Source organism: Lonchura striata, chromosome 24 (assembly GCF_050655825.1).
Source record: "Lonchura striata isolate lonStrDom1 chromosome 24, ASM5065582v1, whole genome shotgun sequence".
NCBI classification, from domain to species: domain Eukaryota; kingdom Metazoa; phylum Chordata; class Aves; order Passeriformes; family Estrildidae; genus Lonchura; species Lonchura striata.
This window is the reverse complement of record NC_140726.1, coordinates 7,199,145-7,216,898: the sequence shown is the minus strand read 5'-3', so window position 1 is coordinate 7,216,898 and position 17,754 is coordinate 7,199,145. Positions and strand designations below refer to the sequence as shown.

The 17,754-nt window shown below is 50.9% G+C and overlaps 1 protein-coding gene across 1 annotated transcript in view; it reads left to right on the top strand.

The window, feature by feature from the left end:
* The window catches only part of GRIK4 (glutamate ionotropic receptor kainate type subunit 4), a 207,878-nt gene extending 190,124 nt beyond the window's left edge, over nt 1–17,754 (top strand). Inside the window, exons 14-20 of the mRNA XM_031506858.3 lie at nt 7,732–7,841; nt 9,609–9,782; nt 10,069–10,234; nt 12,149–12,374; nt 13,825–13,953; nt 16,455–16,573; nt 17,182–17,754. Of these exons, the coding sequence (XP_031362718.2) occupies nt 7,732–7,841; nt 9,609–9,782; nt 10,069–10,234; nt 12,149–12,374; nt 13,825–13,953; nt 16,455–16,573; nt 17,182–17,547 (1,290 nt within the window). The 3' untranslated portion in view covers nt 17,548–17,754. The remainder of the gene's footprint in view (nt 1–7,731; nt 7,842–9,608; nt 9,783–10,068; nt 10,235–12,148; nt 12,375–13,824; nt 13,954–16,454; nt 16,574–17,181) is intronic.

Here is a 17,754-nt window from a genome sequence, read left to right as displayed (position 1 = left end):
CTCAGGAGGGGCCAGATCTCCCCCAGTCCCTCCCAAATTCCTGGTATCCCAGGAGGAAAGCTCCAAATCTGCATTTGTGATGTGAGTGACAGTGCCTTGGTTTTCTGTCAGCCCAACAATAGCAGCCAAAAGGAAAAAACCATTCAAGCTGCCTCTCCCAGCCCCCTCTCCACCCGGGAGGCTGTTAAGGATGCAGCGTTGGGGATGAACAGAAGCAAATTCACGCATCTCTCTCTGTGCTGAGTGGCTCCTGCCAAGAGCAAACAAGTAATTAAAATCTAGTTAAAATTCTGCTTCCTCTGGTACGTGCAGAATTTAGGATCAATTATTTAACTGATCACAAAAGAAATAAGAAAAAAAAAAACAAAACAAAACAAAAAAAGAGGGGTTGACTCTTCCAGCTCCTGGAAGTCAAATGGAATTGTCCCTTCCCCACCAGGGTTGGGTTTTCACATCAGCCTTGTGGAGCCAGGACCTTTTACTGCCAGGGTCTCCTAGGATTAAAATCAGATTTGGTGATTTAATACTGTGTTATATTAGGAAGGAATTCTTCGCTGTGAGGGTGGAGAAGCCCTGGAATGGATTTTCCAGAGAAGCTGTGGCTGCCCCATCCCTGGAAGCACCCAAGGCCAGGTTAGATGGAGCTCTGAGCAACCTCAGGGATAGTGAAAGTGTCCCTGCCCATCAAAAAGGGATCTTAAAGAAGATCTCTGTTCCTCAGATCCATTCGCTGCCTCCTCGGGGAGCTCTGCAGGATTTCTGACACTTCTGTTCAGGGTGGAGGCTCCTCAGGGCACGGAGCACCTGCTGCCAGCAGAGGAGCACAGCCCAGCCCTGCTCCTTGTGGCATTCCCCAAACGGAGCAGGATTCACAATTCCAGACTCCAGCGGGGTTTGGGAATCCTCCCCATGCTGTCAGCAGCACTTTGGCTGCTTCTCAAAGGATCTGGTTTGGTCTGAGCTGCCCAGGGAGCCAGGCAGGGATGCAAAGACATCTCCCAGGTGGGGTCACCCCACTAGGGACGTGAGGAGTGGTGGAATGTCAGAACTCAAAATGTCCCTCAGACATTTTTGGAGGTTCCAGGTCCAGGTCAGAAGCATTTGAGACCCTGGCAGGCAGCTGCAAACAGCTGTGATTTTGGGTTTGAGCCATGGAATGAGTTACCAACCTTGCAGGAAGAACAAGGAATCACAAAAGTTTAGATATTAGAGTAGAAGTAGTCACAAAGTAGAGGGAAGAATTTTTGAGTGCTGTACAGGGGGTTTTGTTTAGTACATGGGGGTCAGAGGGTTTAAGATGGATTTTGGATTTGGGCGTGCCCTGTCCTCCCTCTTTCTCCTTCCTCACCTCCATGTTCTTGGTGATGTTGGCACTCCCAGATTGGTTTAGAGTAGAAAATCACCATTTAATATAGGTAATAGGCATTGGGGAAAAACTGTAAACATGTAACACGTAATATACTATATAAAAGATGGAAAATCACCATTTAATATAGGTAATAGGCATTGGGAAAAACTGTAACCATGTCACACGTAATGTACCATATAAAAGACAGCAGCAGCCCTGGGTGGGAGAGAAGAAGCAGTCGGGGTCAGAGAGGATGTCAGGGTGTGTGTGTGCCTCTGCCTGAGCTGTGAGCAAACCACAGCAGCCCCAGAAGAAAATCTTTTAGATAACTTGCAATGAACTGCCTTGAGACCGAACAACAGAAGAATTCTGAGCCTTTTTTTGAAAGCTCGGGCTGGAGGAGAGACTTTGAGCTCGGGCAGTGGAGGGCAGCCAGGCTCGTGCCCTGCCCAGGGCAGGGAAGCTCCGAGCCCTCCCTTCCCTCCCCAAGCCTTGGCACCTCTTCCTCCAACCCTTTCCTGCTCAGCTTGAGGAAAGTGCCTGAGAGCTGTGTGGCAATTTAACTTCTCAAACCGGTAAATATTTGTTAAACCACACACTTCTGGTTTTCCTTTCAGGATGTGCTTTGCAGAGCAGTCCCATAGCTTTCTTCTCCCCACCCCAAAAACCACCTCTGCAATGTCAAAAATTGCAGCTGACGTCTGTTAATCACAGCTCGGATGAGATGGAGCCTAATAAATAACCACAAATGAGCCTCTTCCTCGCTGAGGAGTTCTCTCCACACCCTGGGCTCCTTCAAATGCGATGACATTTTATTTTCATTTCCATGTAGCTCCAGTGGCAAGTGATTTCTCGCCCCTTTCTCCTCCCCACGCCGCCAACCCAGCCACCACAGAGCCTGTGCCTCTTGTCACACATAACCAAATATGGCAGCTTTAACCAGGGCTGTCATTTTTCTCAATTTCCCTGCTTGTGATACAATCAAGGCTGGATTTCTGACACGGGAGCTCTGACAGGCTTCCTCCCTCACAGGCTGCTGAGAGAAAAGGCCTGGCTGGTTGCATCAGGTGCCCATTCTGCCCAGCCAGGGGGATGTGGGGATGGCAGGAGGTGGATGGGGAGCCCTGAGCATTCCTGGGTTTGGCAGGGGGCTGGAGTCAGGTGCCCAGGGTGGTTTCTGCATGGAGGGATAAATCAGGATTATTTATGTCTCACATCCTGCTTCTGTGGCAGGGAATGAGGGACTAGAGATGATTGTGGCTCCTCAGCCCTGAAATCCTTGCCTTCAAAATGAGGAAATGGAGCTTGGGGGAGCACAGAGCAATAGCTGAGTTTAGGCCAAGTGAGCTGAGCCTTAAAGTGTTTCGGCTTGATTGCTGCAGAGGACACAAAATGGGAAGGATGGATGGAAAAACTCCTTCATTCCAGCCAGGGGAATCTTAAGAGGAGCTGAGAGGAGCTGAGCCTCCCTCCTGGCAGCTCTGCCAGCAAGAATCCCTCCGCACCAGGGCAGGGTTGGGGCAACTCCTGGCCCCAGGAATGCATTTGCTGGTTGTGAACCATGTGGTGACTCCAAACGAGGCTCAAGATTGAGAGCAGTCTGTGCAGGAAAGGAAAAGGAGGAATGTGGATCAGCCCCTGGACCAGGTGTGGTTATCCTGGGATGTGCCCTGGTTCGGTGCCCAAGCACACATCAACATTTCTGCCTCTCCAGGCTGAGTTTTCTTGCTTTGCCTCTGACCTCCAGAGGCAGGAGAGAGTTCTCTGCTCTTCTTTTTTAAGGGAAACACTTGTGAGAAATGGCATGGATGGGGCTGACTGGGATCCCTCCAGACTGCGTGTCCAGGGCAGGGAGTGCTGAAAGCAACAAATCCAGGCTGTCCTCTCCTTCCCAAATATCCCCCTTGTCCAAGCTCTTCAGTCACCAGTATCTTCCCAGAAAACTGCTGCTCACTGGCTGAAAAAATGAAGATTTCCAAGAACAACTTAAGAGGAGGGTATATTAATCTCTCCCACATCCATCTGAGGATTCGCAGGAGGCCTTCATCAATTATTGGACATTTTGAACATATCTATTCCAGGAAAAATAGCTCTTCCAATTAACAAAGCCCTATTGGGACTGCCTAAAAATATCTGACAGACTCCAGATATTGTCATTCCCATCTTCAAAACAGACAGATAAGAGAGTTTGTGCCCTCCGTGGGAACAGAACATCTTTATTCTTACCCACAACTGTGAATGAAAAGAATATGTCCCAGCAGCCTGGAAATGACTGGAGCTGAAAAGAACCAGAACTACTACAACTGTAAAGTCACAGGAGAGATTCACTGCCAAGCTGGAGATTTAAAGCTTCCAACGCAATTTCCTTAATGAGAGCAATTTATTGACAAACTGCCCCAAAAATATAAAGAAGACATCAAGGCTTTAATTGCAGAAAGGAACTTTGTCACGGGAGAATCTCACAGGGGGAGGCTCAGCCAAGGCTCTGCCAGGGCCTGTGAGCTCCCTGCCAGCTCTGGGATGCCAGGGTGGATCATTCCCTGCCTGGAATTCTGTGCTCCAGGAGCTCCAGCTTGCTCAGCAGCCTGTGCCCTTCACACCTTGCTGGATCCCCACGGCCTCATTTCATCCTTGAGGAGGAATAAGGAGTTATTGAGCTGGTTTGGCTGCGGAGGAAGAGGGGAACCAGGGTTTGAGGGGCACCCAGGAGAGGCATGAAGGGGACAGCTCGGGCAGTGTCACGCTTTGGCAGTGTCACCCTTTGGCAGTGCCACCCTTTGGCAGTGTCACCCTTAAGCAGGGTCACCCTTAGGCAGTGTCACCCTTCGGCAGTGCCACCCTTTGGCAGTGCCACCCTTTGGCAGTGCCACCCTTTGGCAGTGCCACCCTTTGGCAGTGTCACCCTTTGGCAGTGCCACCCTTAAGCAGTGTCACCCTTAGGCAGTGTCACCCTTTGGCAGTGCCACCCTTGGGCAGTGCCACTCTTTGGTAGTGCCACCCTTAAGCAGTGTCACCCTTTGGCAGTGTCACCCTTTGGCAGTGTCACCCTTTGGCAGTGCCACCCTTAAGCAGTGTCACCCTTTGGCAGTGTCACCCTTTGGCAGTGCCACCCTTTGGCAGTGTCACCCTTTGGCAGTGTCACCCTTTGGCAGTGCCACCCTTAAGCAGTGTCACCCTTTGGCAGTGTCACCCTTTGGCAGTGCCACCCTTTGGCAGTGCCACCCTTAAGCAGTGCCACCCTTTGGCAGTGACACTCTTTGGCAGTGCCACCCTTTGGCAGTGCCACCCTTTGGCATGGATCCTCTGGATGGGATCAGTGGGAAGGGCAGAGGGAACACCCCGTGGCACCTGCAGGGCTGGGAGGCCTCCCTGGATTAGGGAAAGGAGCTCCAGCAGGGTGAGCAAAGGCTTCTCCTGGAAATGAGGGTCTCTCAGGATGCTGGGGTGCAGCTCCCTGCAGTTTCTGTGGCTCTGAAAACCAGAACACGGCAGCAAGTGACCGAAAAATTGGGAAAGGACACAAAGAATGTGGTGTCTTCCACTGTTTGTACCTCACCTGTTGATAGAAGAAACCTGGAACAGAAGAGAGACATTGCCCTGAAGAGAAACTCTGGAATTAAACCCAGGAGAACCCGAAATTTTCCTTGGGATTTGACTGAAAATTAATCTGAGAACCTGAACTTTTCCTTGGGAGTGACTGAAAATTAATCTGAGAACCTGAACTTTTTCCTTGGGAATTGACTGAAAATTAATCTGAGAACCCGAACTTTTCCTTGGGAGTGACTGAAAATTAATCTGAGAACCTGAACTTTTCTTTGGGAATTGACTCAAAGTTGATCTGAGAATCTGAACTTTTCCTTGGGAATTGACTCAAAGTTGATCTGAGAACCTGAATTTTTCCTTGGGAATTGACTCAAAGTTAATCTGAGTAGCTGAACTTTTCCTTGGGAGTGACTGAAAATTAATCTGAGAACCTGAACTTTTCCTTGGGGATTGACTCAAATCTGAGAATTGATGCTAGGCCACTGGTCCTCAACTCATCCATTTGCTAAAAAGCCTTAGCAAGCCAAATTCTCTAAAAATGCTCATCCAGAATGGTTTGGCTTGGAAGGGACCTCAAAGACCCTTTAGTTCCACCCTCCCCACCACAGGCAGGGACAGTGCAGATCCCAAAATCTCGCCCTGAAGGATACAGGGACAGGTTGTTGTGGTGTGCTGGGCTTTTCCTGCGGGCAGGGTTTGCTGGGGAAGGTTCCTGACACCTTACAGGTTCCCAGATGGTGACTGGAGCTGAGGATTTCACAGGCTCCTGGATATTTTTAGCAGATGAAGATTTTTGTGCAACAACTGCTGCCTTTTCTAGCAACAGCTCCAGTCTCCAGGAGAACTGCTGAGACCTTGTGAAATTCAGGTTTTGCATAGCATTCAGTAGTAAAACAGTGAGGTTTGGAAGTGGAATTTAAAATGCTGGTCTAAGTTTGGGGAAGGAAAAAAAAAAAAAAAACCAAAAAAAGCCTTTTCAAAGCTCTGACTCGTGGGAAGCTTCCCAGTTACAGGTGCTTGGGGAAGCTGTGGAGCTGTTTTAGGGATGCCAGGACTGAATTTGTGGTTTGGGACAGAAAATCCAAGGTTCTGTGAGCTGTGGGATCTTGTCCCTTGGGTGTGCATGAGCTGCTCTTTCCTTTCAGAGGAGCTGGATCCGCAGAGCTGGTGCTGACAGGAGAAATCCACTTAAAATGGGAGGTGTTTGGCTTTTGAGAAACTTCTCCAAAAGATTCATCTCCTGCTTTTGCACAAATTTGGTGGCGTTTGACAATTTTCTGGTGGTGGCAGCATCCTTGTGAAAGTTTAAAATGCTCTGGGAGGAGATCAACCTGCTTTTTCTAGCAGTGAAGCCTTATTTTTTTTTCCAAGGAAAGGTGGTTTGCTAAGGAGAAAAACAGGAAAATCTGACGCATCCTGGAGATAAAAATATCCAGTTCCCTGAGATAAAAGTAATAATTTTATTGGGTTTTTTGTAAAAGAAGAAACTTTGCAAGGCCAGAGAGAGAAGTTTTGAAAGCTTTTTTTTTCTCCTTTTGCTTTACAAATATATTTCCTGTGAGCTCAGGTGGAGCCCCTTCTGCCCAGTTAAGTGTGGGGTGCACAAGGATGGGGGGACCCCCCTCAGGGCTGAGGGTGCAGCAAACTCTGCCAGGGAGGGACAGAAAACTGTGATTGCCTCATTTTTTTCTCTCAATTCACTCGTTCTTTGTCTGGAGGAACACAAATGGGGGGTGAAAACAGATTTAGGGGATGAATCCAGTGGGGAAATGCAGGACTCAGTTATTTGTGGGGTTGCTGTCACTTTTTGCCCTGCAAAGTTGGTTTATCCCCCTTCTCCTGTTTATTTCCCTTCTCCTATTTATCCCCTTTCTCCCATTTATTTTCCTTCTCCATTTATTTCCTTTACTCCCCTTCTCTTTTTTTCCTCTTTCTCCCATTTATTTCCTTTCTCCCATTTATCATTTTTGCTCCACTTATCCCCTTTCTTCCATTCATTCCCCTTTCTCCCACTTATCCCCCTTCTCCCATTTATACCCTTCCCTTTCTTATTCCCTTTTCTCCCATTTACCTCTCTCTCTCCCATTTATTCCCTTTTTACTGTTTATCCCCTTTCTTCCATTTATTCTTTCTCCCATTTCTCCCCCTTCTCCCACTCATCCCCTTTTCTCCCACTTACCCCCTTTCTCCCATTTCTCCCATTTCTCCCGTTTACCCCATTCCCCCTTTTATTCCCATTCACCCCATTCCCCTTTTTATTCCCATTCACCCCATTCCCCTTTTTATTCCCATTTCTCCCATTTAGCCCCATTCCCCTTTTTGTTCCCATTTACCCCATTCCCCTTTTTATTCCCACTTCTCCCATTCACCCCATTTCCCTTTTTATTCCCATTTACCCCCATTCCCCTTTTTATTCCCATTCCTCCCATTTACCCCCATTCCCCTTTTTATTCCCATTCCTCCCGTTTACCCCATTCCCCTTTTTATTCCCATTCCTTCCATTTACCCCCATTCCCCATTTTATTCCCATTTACCCCATTCCCCTTTTTATTCCCATTTACAACCATTCCCCTTTTTATTCCCATTCCTCCCATTTACCCCACTCCCCATTTTATTCCCATTTACCCCACTCCCCATTTTATTCCCGTTTGCCCCCATTCCCCATTTTATTCCCATTTACCCCACTCCCCATTTTATTCCCATTTACCCCCATTCCCCCATTCCCCATTTCCGCTGCGGTGCCACCAGGGCAGGTTGATTTCCCTCGTGCCCTTCCAGAACCGTTTCCACCTCTCCAAACCCAACCAGCTCCAACTCCCGCTGTGCTTTTCCCTCCCCAGGGCCGCCGACCCGGCTATTTCTCCTTCCTGGACCCCTTTTCTCCGGGCGTCTGGCTCTTCATGCTGCTCGCCTACCTGGCTGTCAGCTGTGTCCTCTTCTTGGTGGCTCGGTAATGTCGCGGTGCCTTTCCCTTCCTCGCGGTGCCACCTAGTGTCCCTCGCAGGGCCGGGGACTGGGGACTCCCAGGGGGACACGGGGACATCCTCTGCCCCCCCAGCTCCCCGGGATGGGCTGGCAAGAAGCGTCCCATCCCCTCTTCCAGCCGGTTTGTCACCGTGTCCCCATGCTAGGATGGCCATCGTGCCCTGGTTCAGGATGTGTTTGGTGCCCTGAGGTGGTGGGAGAAGGTTTTGGAGAAACCATCCTTCCCATTTTTGGTGCTGTTGGAACCTCCCTGCAGATGTTTTTTTTTACCCCTTTGTCCCGAACAGGGAGGTTGGAGATGTTAGGAACCTCCAAATCCATTCCGAGGTGTCAACAGGAATTCCACCAGTGAATTCTGGCTCCCAGTTTGTGGAGGAGGGAAAAGTTCATGAGTATCTTCGAGCAGCTGATGTGCAGAGCCTCTCTTGGCAGCTCTCAGCTCCATTCCCCTACGACTAATTCCAATCAGCACCAAAATGCCCCGTTGAGTGCACGGCCCCATGGTGGCCCAGGCTCTGGGCTCCAGTGCTGCCCTCCCTGCCCTGCCCACACCCCTGTGGGGCTGTCCCTGTGTCCTGTGTCGCTCAGCGTGGCTGAAGTTGTCATCCTGGCAGGGCTTTAATGGGTTCCTCAAATGCTGCTGCAGCCTCAGAAATGCAGGGATGGAGAAACCATTGAATTATGCACAGCTGGTGCCTCTTTAGCCCCTTCCTCATGTTTTAAATATGATCCTCCAGAAAGGTGCCCTTACCCAGCTCCGCTCAGGAGAGGGAGCTTTGGCTGCTGCTCCCTGCCTCGCTCAGCAGGAAGGAGCTTTTGACCCTGTGAGCTGCAGACTGTTCCAGAGCACTGGGGTTTGCTGCCAGTGCTTGATCTGCCATGGAAGGCCTGCAGGAAATAACCTCCTCCTCCTCCCTGGCACCACCGTGAGAGAGGAGATGCAGGGATGAAAAGAGCCCCCTCATTCTGGCTAAATGTGAGCTGGCACAGCCCTGCAGCTGTTTTGGCAATAGCCCCAAAACGACCCTCCCAGGCCCCAGCTTTCTTAGTTAGAGCAGAATGATGAAGTGCAGCACGTGAATTAGCAGACTTTCTTAGCAACCAGGGAACTGCAGACTGGAAACTGCAAAAGAGAGAGAGAGAGGTGCAGCCACAACAGTGACAGGCTCAGATATTTCCCATTCCCACATCTGTCCTGTCCCTGAAGGGTGGGATGCTTTGAAACACCAGCACTGAGCTTCCAACTCCACCTCAGACCTTCTCAGAACAACCCTTTGCACCAACAAGAGCTTTTCTTGATGGTTTAATGCAGTCAGGGCTCACACACTTCGCTTTTGAACTTGCCGTCAGTGCTCGTGCTCCGGCAGGGAGCGCAGCCAAAGACGTTTGATTTCTGCTTCCCATCAAGTCCGTGCACATCTGGAGTTCTTGCTGTGGTGGGAATCTGCACGCAGGGCTGCAGGATGCACGCAGAGCTGCCCAGAGCAGAGCCTCTCAAAGTTTTTGCAAATCTTTACAAGAAAGCCTCTGGCTCCTGAGTCTCAGAGCAAACGTTTCACACAGCTCTGAGCCCTGGGCATCAACTGACAGCAAAGCATTTCCTCCTCAGAAAACTCTGCCTCCAGGAGAGCTGGAGCTTCACAGCTTTTCTCTCTTTTTTATTTTTTTTTTTTTTTTTAAGTGTCCCATTTCCCAGCGCATTCCCTGAGCTCCCCTTTTCTTGTCCTTTCAGGCTGACACCGTACGAGTGGTACAGCCCCCACCCCTGCTCCCAAGGTCGATGCAACCTCCTGGTGAACCAGTACTCCCTGGGGAACTCGCTGTGGTTCCCGGTGGGGGGGTTCATGCAGCAGGGCTCCACCATCGCCCCCCAGGCCCTGTCCACGCGCTGCGTCAGCGGGGTCTGGTAAGGAGGGCAGCCCTTCCTGCCAGGGAGGTTTCTCTGGGCAGAGGGGGACGTGGAGAGGGAATTCCTTCATGGAAAGGGTTGTGGGACATCGGGAGGGGCTGCCCAGGTGGAGGTGTTCAGGGATGAGTGGGTGTGGCACTCACTTGTCTAGGTGACAAGGTGGGGATGGATGGTTTTGGAGAGAGTTTGCCATCTCAGTGATTCTGGGATTCTGAGAGGCAAAGGGTGGGGATGGAAAGCAGATTTGCTGAGGGAAAACACACCGTCTCTTCCCTCCCCCTAGGTGGGCATTCACCTTGATCATCATCTCCTCCTACACGGCCAACCTGGCAGCGTTCCTGACCGTGCAGAGGATGGACGTCCCCATCGAGTCCGTGGATGACCTCGCTGACCAGACAACCATCGAGTACGGCACCATCCACGGCGGCTCCAGCATGACCTTCTTCCAAGTAAACCCCCTCCTCTGGCTGCCTGGGGGGCGGGGGGTGCACAGGGCACCCCTCAATCAGATTGGGGCGTCCCCCTCAGCCTGTGTATCTCTCCAGTTGCTGGGGAACCTCTGGAGAGATCCTTGCACAGGATCAGTGGTGGGAGACGCATGGTGGAGGACACAGGAAGGGAATTTGACAATGAAGTCAAATTTTCATGGTTTTAGCTTTTATTTGAGGGTCTTTCAGGTGTGATAAGCAAAGAGACATTTGCACCAGCCAGGCAGGCTCGCAGAAGCCAAAGTGCTGGAGACTGTTTGAGGTCAGTGGCACTGAAATAAGTCAAGTGTATGCAAAGTTATGTGGGCCATTTAGCCCAATTTAATTTTTATCTTCCCTGCTCTGCTCAGAAGGGAAATGAATGAGTGAATCTTTTCTGCAGCGCTCTGAACGCACAAAGAGCTGCTTGAGGATTATTTATTTATTTATTACTTGTTGAAATTCCAAAAGGAGATAAAGCTTGTTCTCACTCTTTCCCCCCACTCTGAGTCTGAACTGAATTTGGAAGGCTGGGAAATCTCTGGAGTCAGCCTGAGCTTTTCAGCTTAACTTTGTGCTCTTTGGGGGTATGGAAAAGAGCTACTTTTAAGCCAAACTTTACATCTAAAATGAGCTGAGCAGAGCCTAAGTGAGGAAGGTGGTTGCATAGGAGGGGCTCACTTGAGGAAAGCTTTCAAGTTTAAACCCCTGGCTGTGTCTCTGCGCTGGCTGGCAGTGAGGAAGTCAGAGAGGAAATTAGGAAAAGAGGGTTTTGTCCTATTTGTGGTGCTTTAAGCTGTGTTGGGATTCATTTGCCTCTGGTGTAAGGATGGAGAGGTTAAAGTAGTGATGGATAACTGCCTCCATCTCCCCTCCCTTCCTGGTGCACGAAGGAATGCTTGTCCCCTCCTGAGGCACCTTGTCCTGGCAGTGCTTCCCCTGACACTGACACACAGTTTAAGGTTTAAAAATGCAGTGAAACAGAACCAAACCCCTCTGCTCATCTGTCTCCTGTCCATGTGGCTGCACCCAGAGGACAGAGCTGCACAGACGAGGACAGGAACTGGGTCAGCAGCAGATTCCCTGAGGTTCTCCAGCACTGCTCACCAGCCACAGAAAACAAGCCCTTGACAGTATGAAAATCCTCATGCAGAGCAGGGGGTGTTTATATTCAGTCTTTGTGACCAGGTTTCACTCTCTGCTCAGCACAGGCAAGAGAGATTCCTCATTCTCAGCTTTCTTTTCATCGGACCAAGGTGGTCCAGCCACCAGCCAGCTCTGAGGATTTGGGGCTGGCTGAGCTTTGGTTTCTTGTAATCAATGACAAAAAAAAAAACAGTTCTTTTCAGCAAGCACTTTAATTGCCTCACAGAGGGGTGAATCAAATCTGGATTATTTTTTTAATTATATTTGTGAGCAACAATCTCCAGAGAGCTTTTGTGCTGCCCCCAGCCCTCAGTGCCCTCCTCAGGGTGCTGGAGGACTGAAGAACTGAAGAACTGTTGGGACAGTGAGGGATGGTCAGTACTGTGTGAGCTCTACAGGGAGCACCCAGAGGTTTTGATTAACCAAGCAGGAGCTGTTTCTTCGGGCTTTTTATTTGTGTGTTTTTGATTTCTTTTTCTAAAATTGAATTTACTTTGTTTTGACAGACTCTGTTGGAAGTGGGACATTTCATGCCCAGCTTTTCCCACAAACCTCCAACACATTTGGGCCTCTTTGAGATAAACAAAGATGAGGCACCAAAATCCTTTCTGAATCTGAAATCCGATTTTGATTCCTCTCTCCACTGTGGCCTTCCCTCAGCAGCGCCTGATGCGGGGGGCTCAATTTTAGGGGTCTGATTTACCCCAAAATCTCCTCCCTGAGCCGTGGCTGCCTCTTTCCTCCCCGCAGAACTCCCGCTACCAGACGTACCAGCGGATGTGGAATTACATGTACTCCAAGCAGCCCAGCGTCTTCGTGAAGAGCACGGAGGAAGGGATCGCGCGCGTGCTGAACTCCAACTACGCCTTCCTGCTGGAGTCCACCATGAACGAGTATTATCGGCAGCGCAATTGCAACCTCACGCAGGTCGGGGGCCTTCTGGACACCAAGGGCTACGGGATTGGCATGCCCGTCGGTAGGCAGTGAAGAACAATTCTAGTCCTTCTCGGCTGTCGGCAGAGGACCGGAGCGTTCCAAAGGCTGCGCCGGCTCTAAAAGCCAACGTTGCATCTCACAGGGTCCTTTTGATTCCTTACCTGCTGCCCATGCTCAGAGCCAGATGTGCAAGACCCTGCTCTGGTCCAGAGCCAGATGTGCGAGACCCTGCTCTGGTCCAGAGCCAGATGTGAGACCCTGCTCTGGTCCAGAGCCATGTGAGACGCGACCGCGGCTCTTTCAATAATTCATGTGAAAGATGTCTCAAAATTGCTGCTTGTTTTCTGCATACCCGCTCTTTGCTGTTCCCTTCCCCAACCAGTGTTTGTGCATCGTTTTGTGCTCCTTGTTTTAATCCTGGAAGTGATGTCAAAGTGATGCTGTGGCAATTCTGGTAGATTTTAGCAGGAATGTCTTAACAGTTCTTGAAACTGCAGGCCAGAGATTTGGGTGATTCAGGGGCTCTCATCAGGTTTAACAAACACAGGGGGTTTGTCTTTCAAATGTATGAGCTCACAAGAGAACATTGCCACTAAATAAGGGTTTAGTTGTTATTCCAAAGGATCCGCTGGTCTTTTGGACAGCCTGGAAGCCTTGTCCTGACCTTTAAGCCCTGGCATTTAGCAACACAAAGTTGAGGTGGATTACATAAGGCCCCCATCACACAAACAGCCACTCTAGTTTAGGGAACACGGGTAAGCTTGTAAAGTCACAGCAACCTGATCAAAGTCAGTACAAATCCCTACCTTCAGGGCTAAATTTGTTCTGACATTGTCTTGTTAAACAGTGAAACTGTAGCAGATAAGAGGAGCAGAAAGCTGCTGGCTGGGACAATAGTGCAGAGTTACTGGGAGAAGTGCAGTCTTTCCCATGGCCCTTCTTAGGGTGGCAGACAAGGATTTCTTGTACCAGACAAGGATCTCTGGTGGCAGACAAGGATCTCTGGTAGCAGACACTGGGACTGCAGCAGAGCTCTGTGCCCAGCACAGGACTGAGCTCCTCCAACATGGACATTTTGGCTTCCGTGATCCTTGGGCTCCTTCCAGCTCAGGATTTCTATTCCGTGACTAGTTTGAGGGAGGGAGCGTTAGGAACAAGGTTGAACTGGAGGTGGAATGACAAGAGAAAGACCCTGCAGGAGCAGGATAGTGAACTGCTCATTCAACAGCCAAAGTTCCCCTTGCCATGGACCTGCTCCAGTGGCCTGAGTGGCTCCTGGTGGCCATGTAAAGTCACCTTCTGCAAGTGGCATTGACCAGGTGGCATTCCCAGTGGGGTGCTGCAGCTTTCCATGGCTTGCATGGACTGACAGCCCCTCCAGGCCACCCGGAGAGGAGCTGTGCTAGCTGGGCACACTGGGGTGGGGCGAGTGGCGAGGATGATGACGGGGAGGAAGGTGGGGCCCTACCACGTCCCTCTCGGCGTTGCAGGCTCCGTGTTCCGCGACGAGTTCGACCTGGCCATCCTCCAGCTGCAGGAGAACAACCGCCTGGAAATCCTGAAGCGCAAGTGGTGGGAAGGAGGGAAGTGCCCCAAAGAGGAGGACCACAGAGCCAAAGGTAAGCCCTGCACTCCCAAGGGACCAGGCACAGAAACATCCTGGCCAGAGGTGCAAGGATGAACACCCAGCTGCATTTCTGCCTGGGAATCACTTTTTCCCCTTCTCCTGACCTGAGATTCCTTCCTCCACAACTCAAGGAGAAAGCCAAACAGCTCCGCCGTGCCTCACGCTGTGTGTTTTTGCCTGGGGCAGAGATAGCGGGAACAACCAAATGACAAATATTGGAGGCATATGGAGGGTAAATTAGCTTCTAATGAATGTCTGGGAAAATGGATGGCTGAAGGGATCAGACCAAAATCCTGAGTTCCTTGAAGGGAGATGGATCTCCACCACAGGCCCGCTGGTTAATGGCTCCAAGTGAAAGCGTCTTTTAAACAGCCAGGGGAAGGGACACAAGGACTTTATTAGTACACTTGTAAACTGAGGAGCAAATTCTTTTGGGTAATGCTATGCAAATTGCCATAAAAGCCACCACATTAGGCTGATGTCCCAGCATGAGAGCAGTTGCCAGCTTAACACAGTTGCTGCATTTTTGAGTTTTGGCAGCCACCCTTTGCTCAGCAAGTGTTTTCTGCGAGGCCAGCAGGCCCCCCAGCTAAAAGCACAGCCTTGTGACCTTTGGGGGAGCAGAGAGAATAGCCAAACAGGACTGGGGAAGCTCTTTTGGGGTTTTGACCTTGCAGCAGGTATAGGTGTGTGTCTGTGCAGTTCCTGCTGGGACTCCACAGGGCTGATGCTAACTTTTGGACAGTGCTGTTCTACAGACAACCCCAATTATTTATCTTCAGGCTGAAGGTGTAAGACATCGGGTTATTGCTATTAAATGAGTTACTTTTTAAGGTGGAAGGTATTTTTTTCTCCCTGGACTGTGCCAAAGGCAGCTCTAAGGTGGAATCTAGGCTGGGGGCTGTTTTGAGGTGGCTTTGGAAGGGGGAAGCTGGGCTGTTTCTGGCACTGCCCAGCACAATCTGTGACCCTGGGCAAGTTTTTCTGCTGTTTGTTCCCTATGCCATAGCTCACTTGCTCAGTTTGGGAGATGAGGAAGGCTGTAGCTGTATGGGGAAAGGAAATATCCCTCAGTGAGCTTGGGTGTCTGAGCTGGCACCCAGACAGAATGATAGGAGGATGTAGAGAGAGGTACAAACCTGAAATTCACACTTGTGAGCTGTGGAGGGGAGTGGATGGCCTTTACCTTTGGGTCTGAGCTGTAATTCCGGGCTGTTTTATCTGCCTTGCCATTGCTGTGGAAGCACCTCTGCAAAAGTCTCTGATTTACAGACTCCCTGCTTTGCTTTGGGGGTGGTGCCAAAAGAATGACGGAGGAGGAGGCAGAAATGTGACCTGCTAAGTTTTAGAACAAAACAGGTCAGCGATTTACAAGGGTTTTGGTGAGGTTTTATGTCTAAAAGCCAGGCCAAGATCAAGTCAATAAATAATCTATTCTTACACTTTGATTTAATGCTACAGGAGGGAGAGGAAGATTTTTATAGATGTTCTTGTTGAGTAATGGCCTCACACAGCCAACCCAGGGCAGAGCACATGTTTTTTAGTAATCAGTCCAATCAGGGACTCAAACAAAACACAGGAGAGAGGAACCATCTCCCAGGAGAGCAAATGTTGAGGTCAGCTCATCTCACAGGCAGATGGAGGCACAGTTTTGGGGACCAGGACTGTGGTGCAGGTGAAGTGATGGCCTCAGCACATGGAAAACTCGGGTTTTTAAGGGATGGATTTTCCTTCAGCTGCTGGAACTTTCTGGAATGCAGGCTGGTTAAGCATGGTGGGCATCCCACAGGAAGCGAGTTGTGCGGAGGAGGTGGGATGAGCTGTCCATGGAAGGGGCTGTTCCCTCCTCATGGGCCAGGTGGGCTGGGCAGAGACCCCCAACCCACAGCCAGGTAGCCCAGGGTGGCAGGGACCCCGTTTTGTCACCCTGTAGTGACACAGCATCCTGCTCTCACTCAGCCTCTCCTTTCCCACTGCAGTCCGAGCAGCTGGAATCATTTTCCTGCAGCACTTTGTGATGCAATCAAAGGAGCTTTTCCTGGTGCCAGCTTCCTTTAAAGCCCTTCCCTGTCTCCTTCATCTCTGCTCCTTTAACAACCTTGCTCCTCTTCCTTTTCAAGTTCAAAGCCACTGGAGCTCGGTGAATAATTTGCAGGGATTAATGTGCCCCTTTGATCCTGCCTTTTTCCCCTCCTGTTTTCAGTTTGTCCACAAATTGCTTTGTGCTTCCCCTCGAACATTCTGGCTGTTTATCTGCAAAATCATCATTTCTGAGCAGGCATCTTCGATCCTGCAGTTACTGCAAGTCACTCACTTGGGCCATCTGAGTCATGCAGGGAGCTATTAATAGGATGCTGCCTGCTCGGTGGTTTTGGTCCCTGGCTGGGCGTCTACAATGCCAACAAAACAGCAAAGCCTGGGGGTTCTGTGCAATGACACTTGAGATTTATGATGTGTCTGCCTCTCCAGAGTGTCTCTCCTGCTTTATTTTAGGCTTGGGGATGGAGAACATTGGTGGAATCTTCGTGGTGCTCATCTGTGGCTTAATCGTAGCAATTTTTATGGCAATGCTGGAATTTTTGTGGAGCCTTCGGCACTCTGAACAGTCGGAGGTAGGACCTGGGAGTGTCCTGAGGGGACAGGGTGTGCTTATTGCTGTCTGTGGGGTGTCCTACAGCAAGTCATGCACCCAGGCTGAGGAACAATCCCACCCAGGACACCTCAACAGGCTTGGTCCTTTGGGCAGGGTCTAAAATCCATGAGCTTCTCGTGCACTCCTACTCAGAGTGAGGCTGTAGAGATGCTCCAAGGGCTTTCAAAGGGATCAAAGATGTGTACAACATCCAGGTACCTTTCCTGGGGACAGGATTTCTACCTGCAGCAGCTTTGGATCTTGAGCTGATCTGGGGGTGAAGAACACAGGGGGGTCTCTGATGAGAGGCAGAGTTGGGTTGAATCAAGTGTAAGTGTCTGAGCGTTGATGTTGAAAACCAGCAGCACTGAGTCCGTAAAAATTTGGGGTGAGAATCACATCACGGAATCTTAAAACAGCCTGGGTTGGAAGGGACCTTAAAGCTCATCCAGTTCCACCCCCTGCCATGGTCAGGGACACCTCCCACTGTGCCAGGTCACTCCAAGCCCTCATCACCACAGGACCCAGAGCCCCTGAGGGACTCGGCGCTCGCTCAGGTGAGCAGCAGGGCTCCATTCTCCCCCGCAGGTGTCGGTGTGCCAAGAGATGGTGACGGAGCTGCGCAACATCATCCTGTGCAAGGACAGTTTCCACCCCCGTCGGAGGCGAGCGGGGGTGGCACGGACTCGCCCCGCTCTGCCCGAGGAGCGCCGAGCCCGCAGCACGACCACGCTCAGCAACGGCAAGCTGTGCAGCGGGGGCGAGCCAGACCCCCTGGCACAAAGACTGGCACAAGAGGCCGCCCTGGTCGCCCGGGGCTGCACCCACATCCGCGTGTGCCCCGAGTGCCGGCGCTTCCAGGGGCTCCGGGCGCGGCCAGCCGCGGGGTCCCCGGCGCGCAGCGAGGAGAGCCTGGAGTGGGACAAGGCCACCAACAGCAGCGGGCCCGAGTAACGCCAAGCCCGGCGGCGTCGGGGTGGGACGAGAGGGTCCTGTTCCATTTTACAGAACACGGACTTGTACAATGTCAACTCGTTTTTAAATCAATAGCAGTTACCCGGCTTCTCCAGAGCGAGGTGGACCTTGGGGTGGGCGCTACGGCCTGGCTGAGGTTTGGGTGGCCGCTGAGGTTTGGCGTGGCACAAGGAGGTCCTCAGGCTG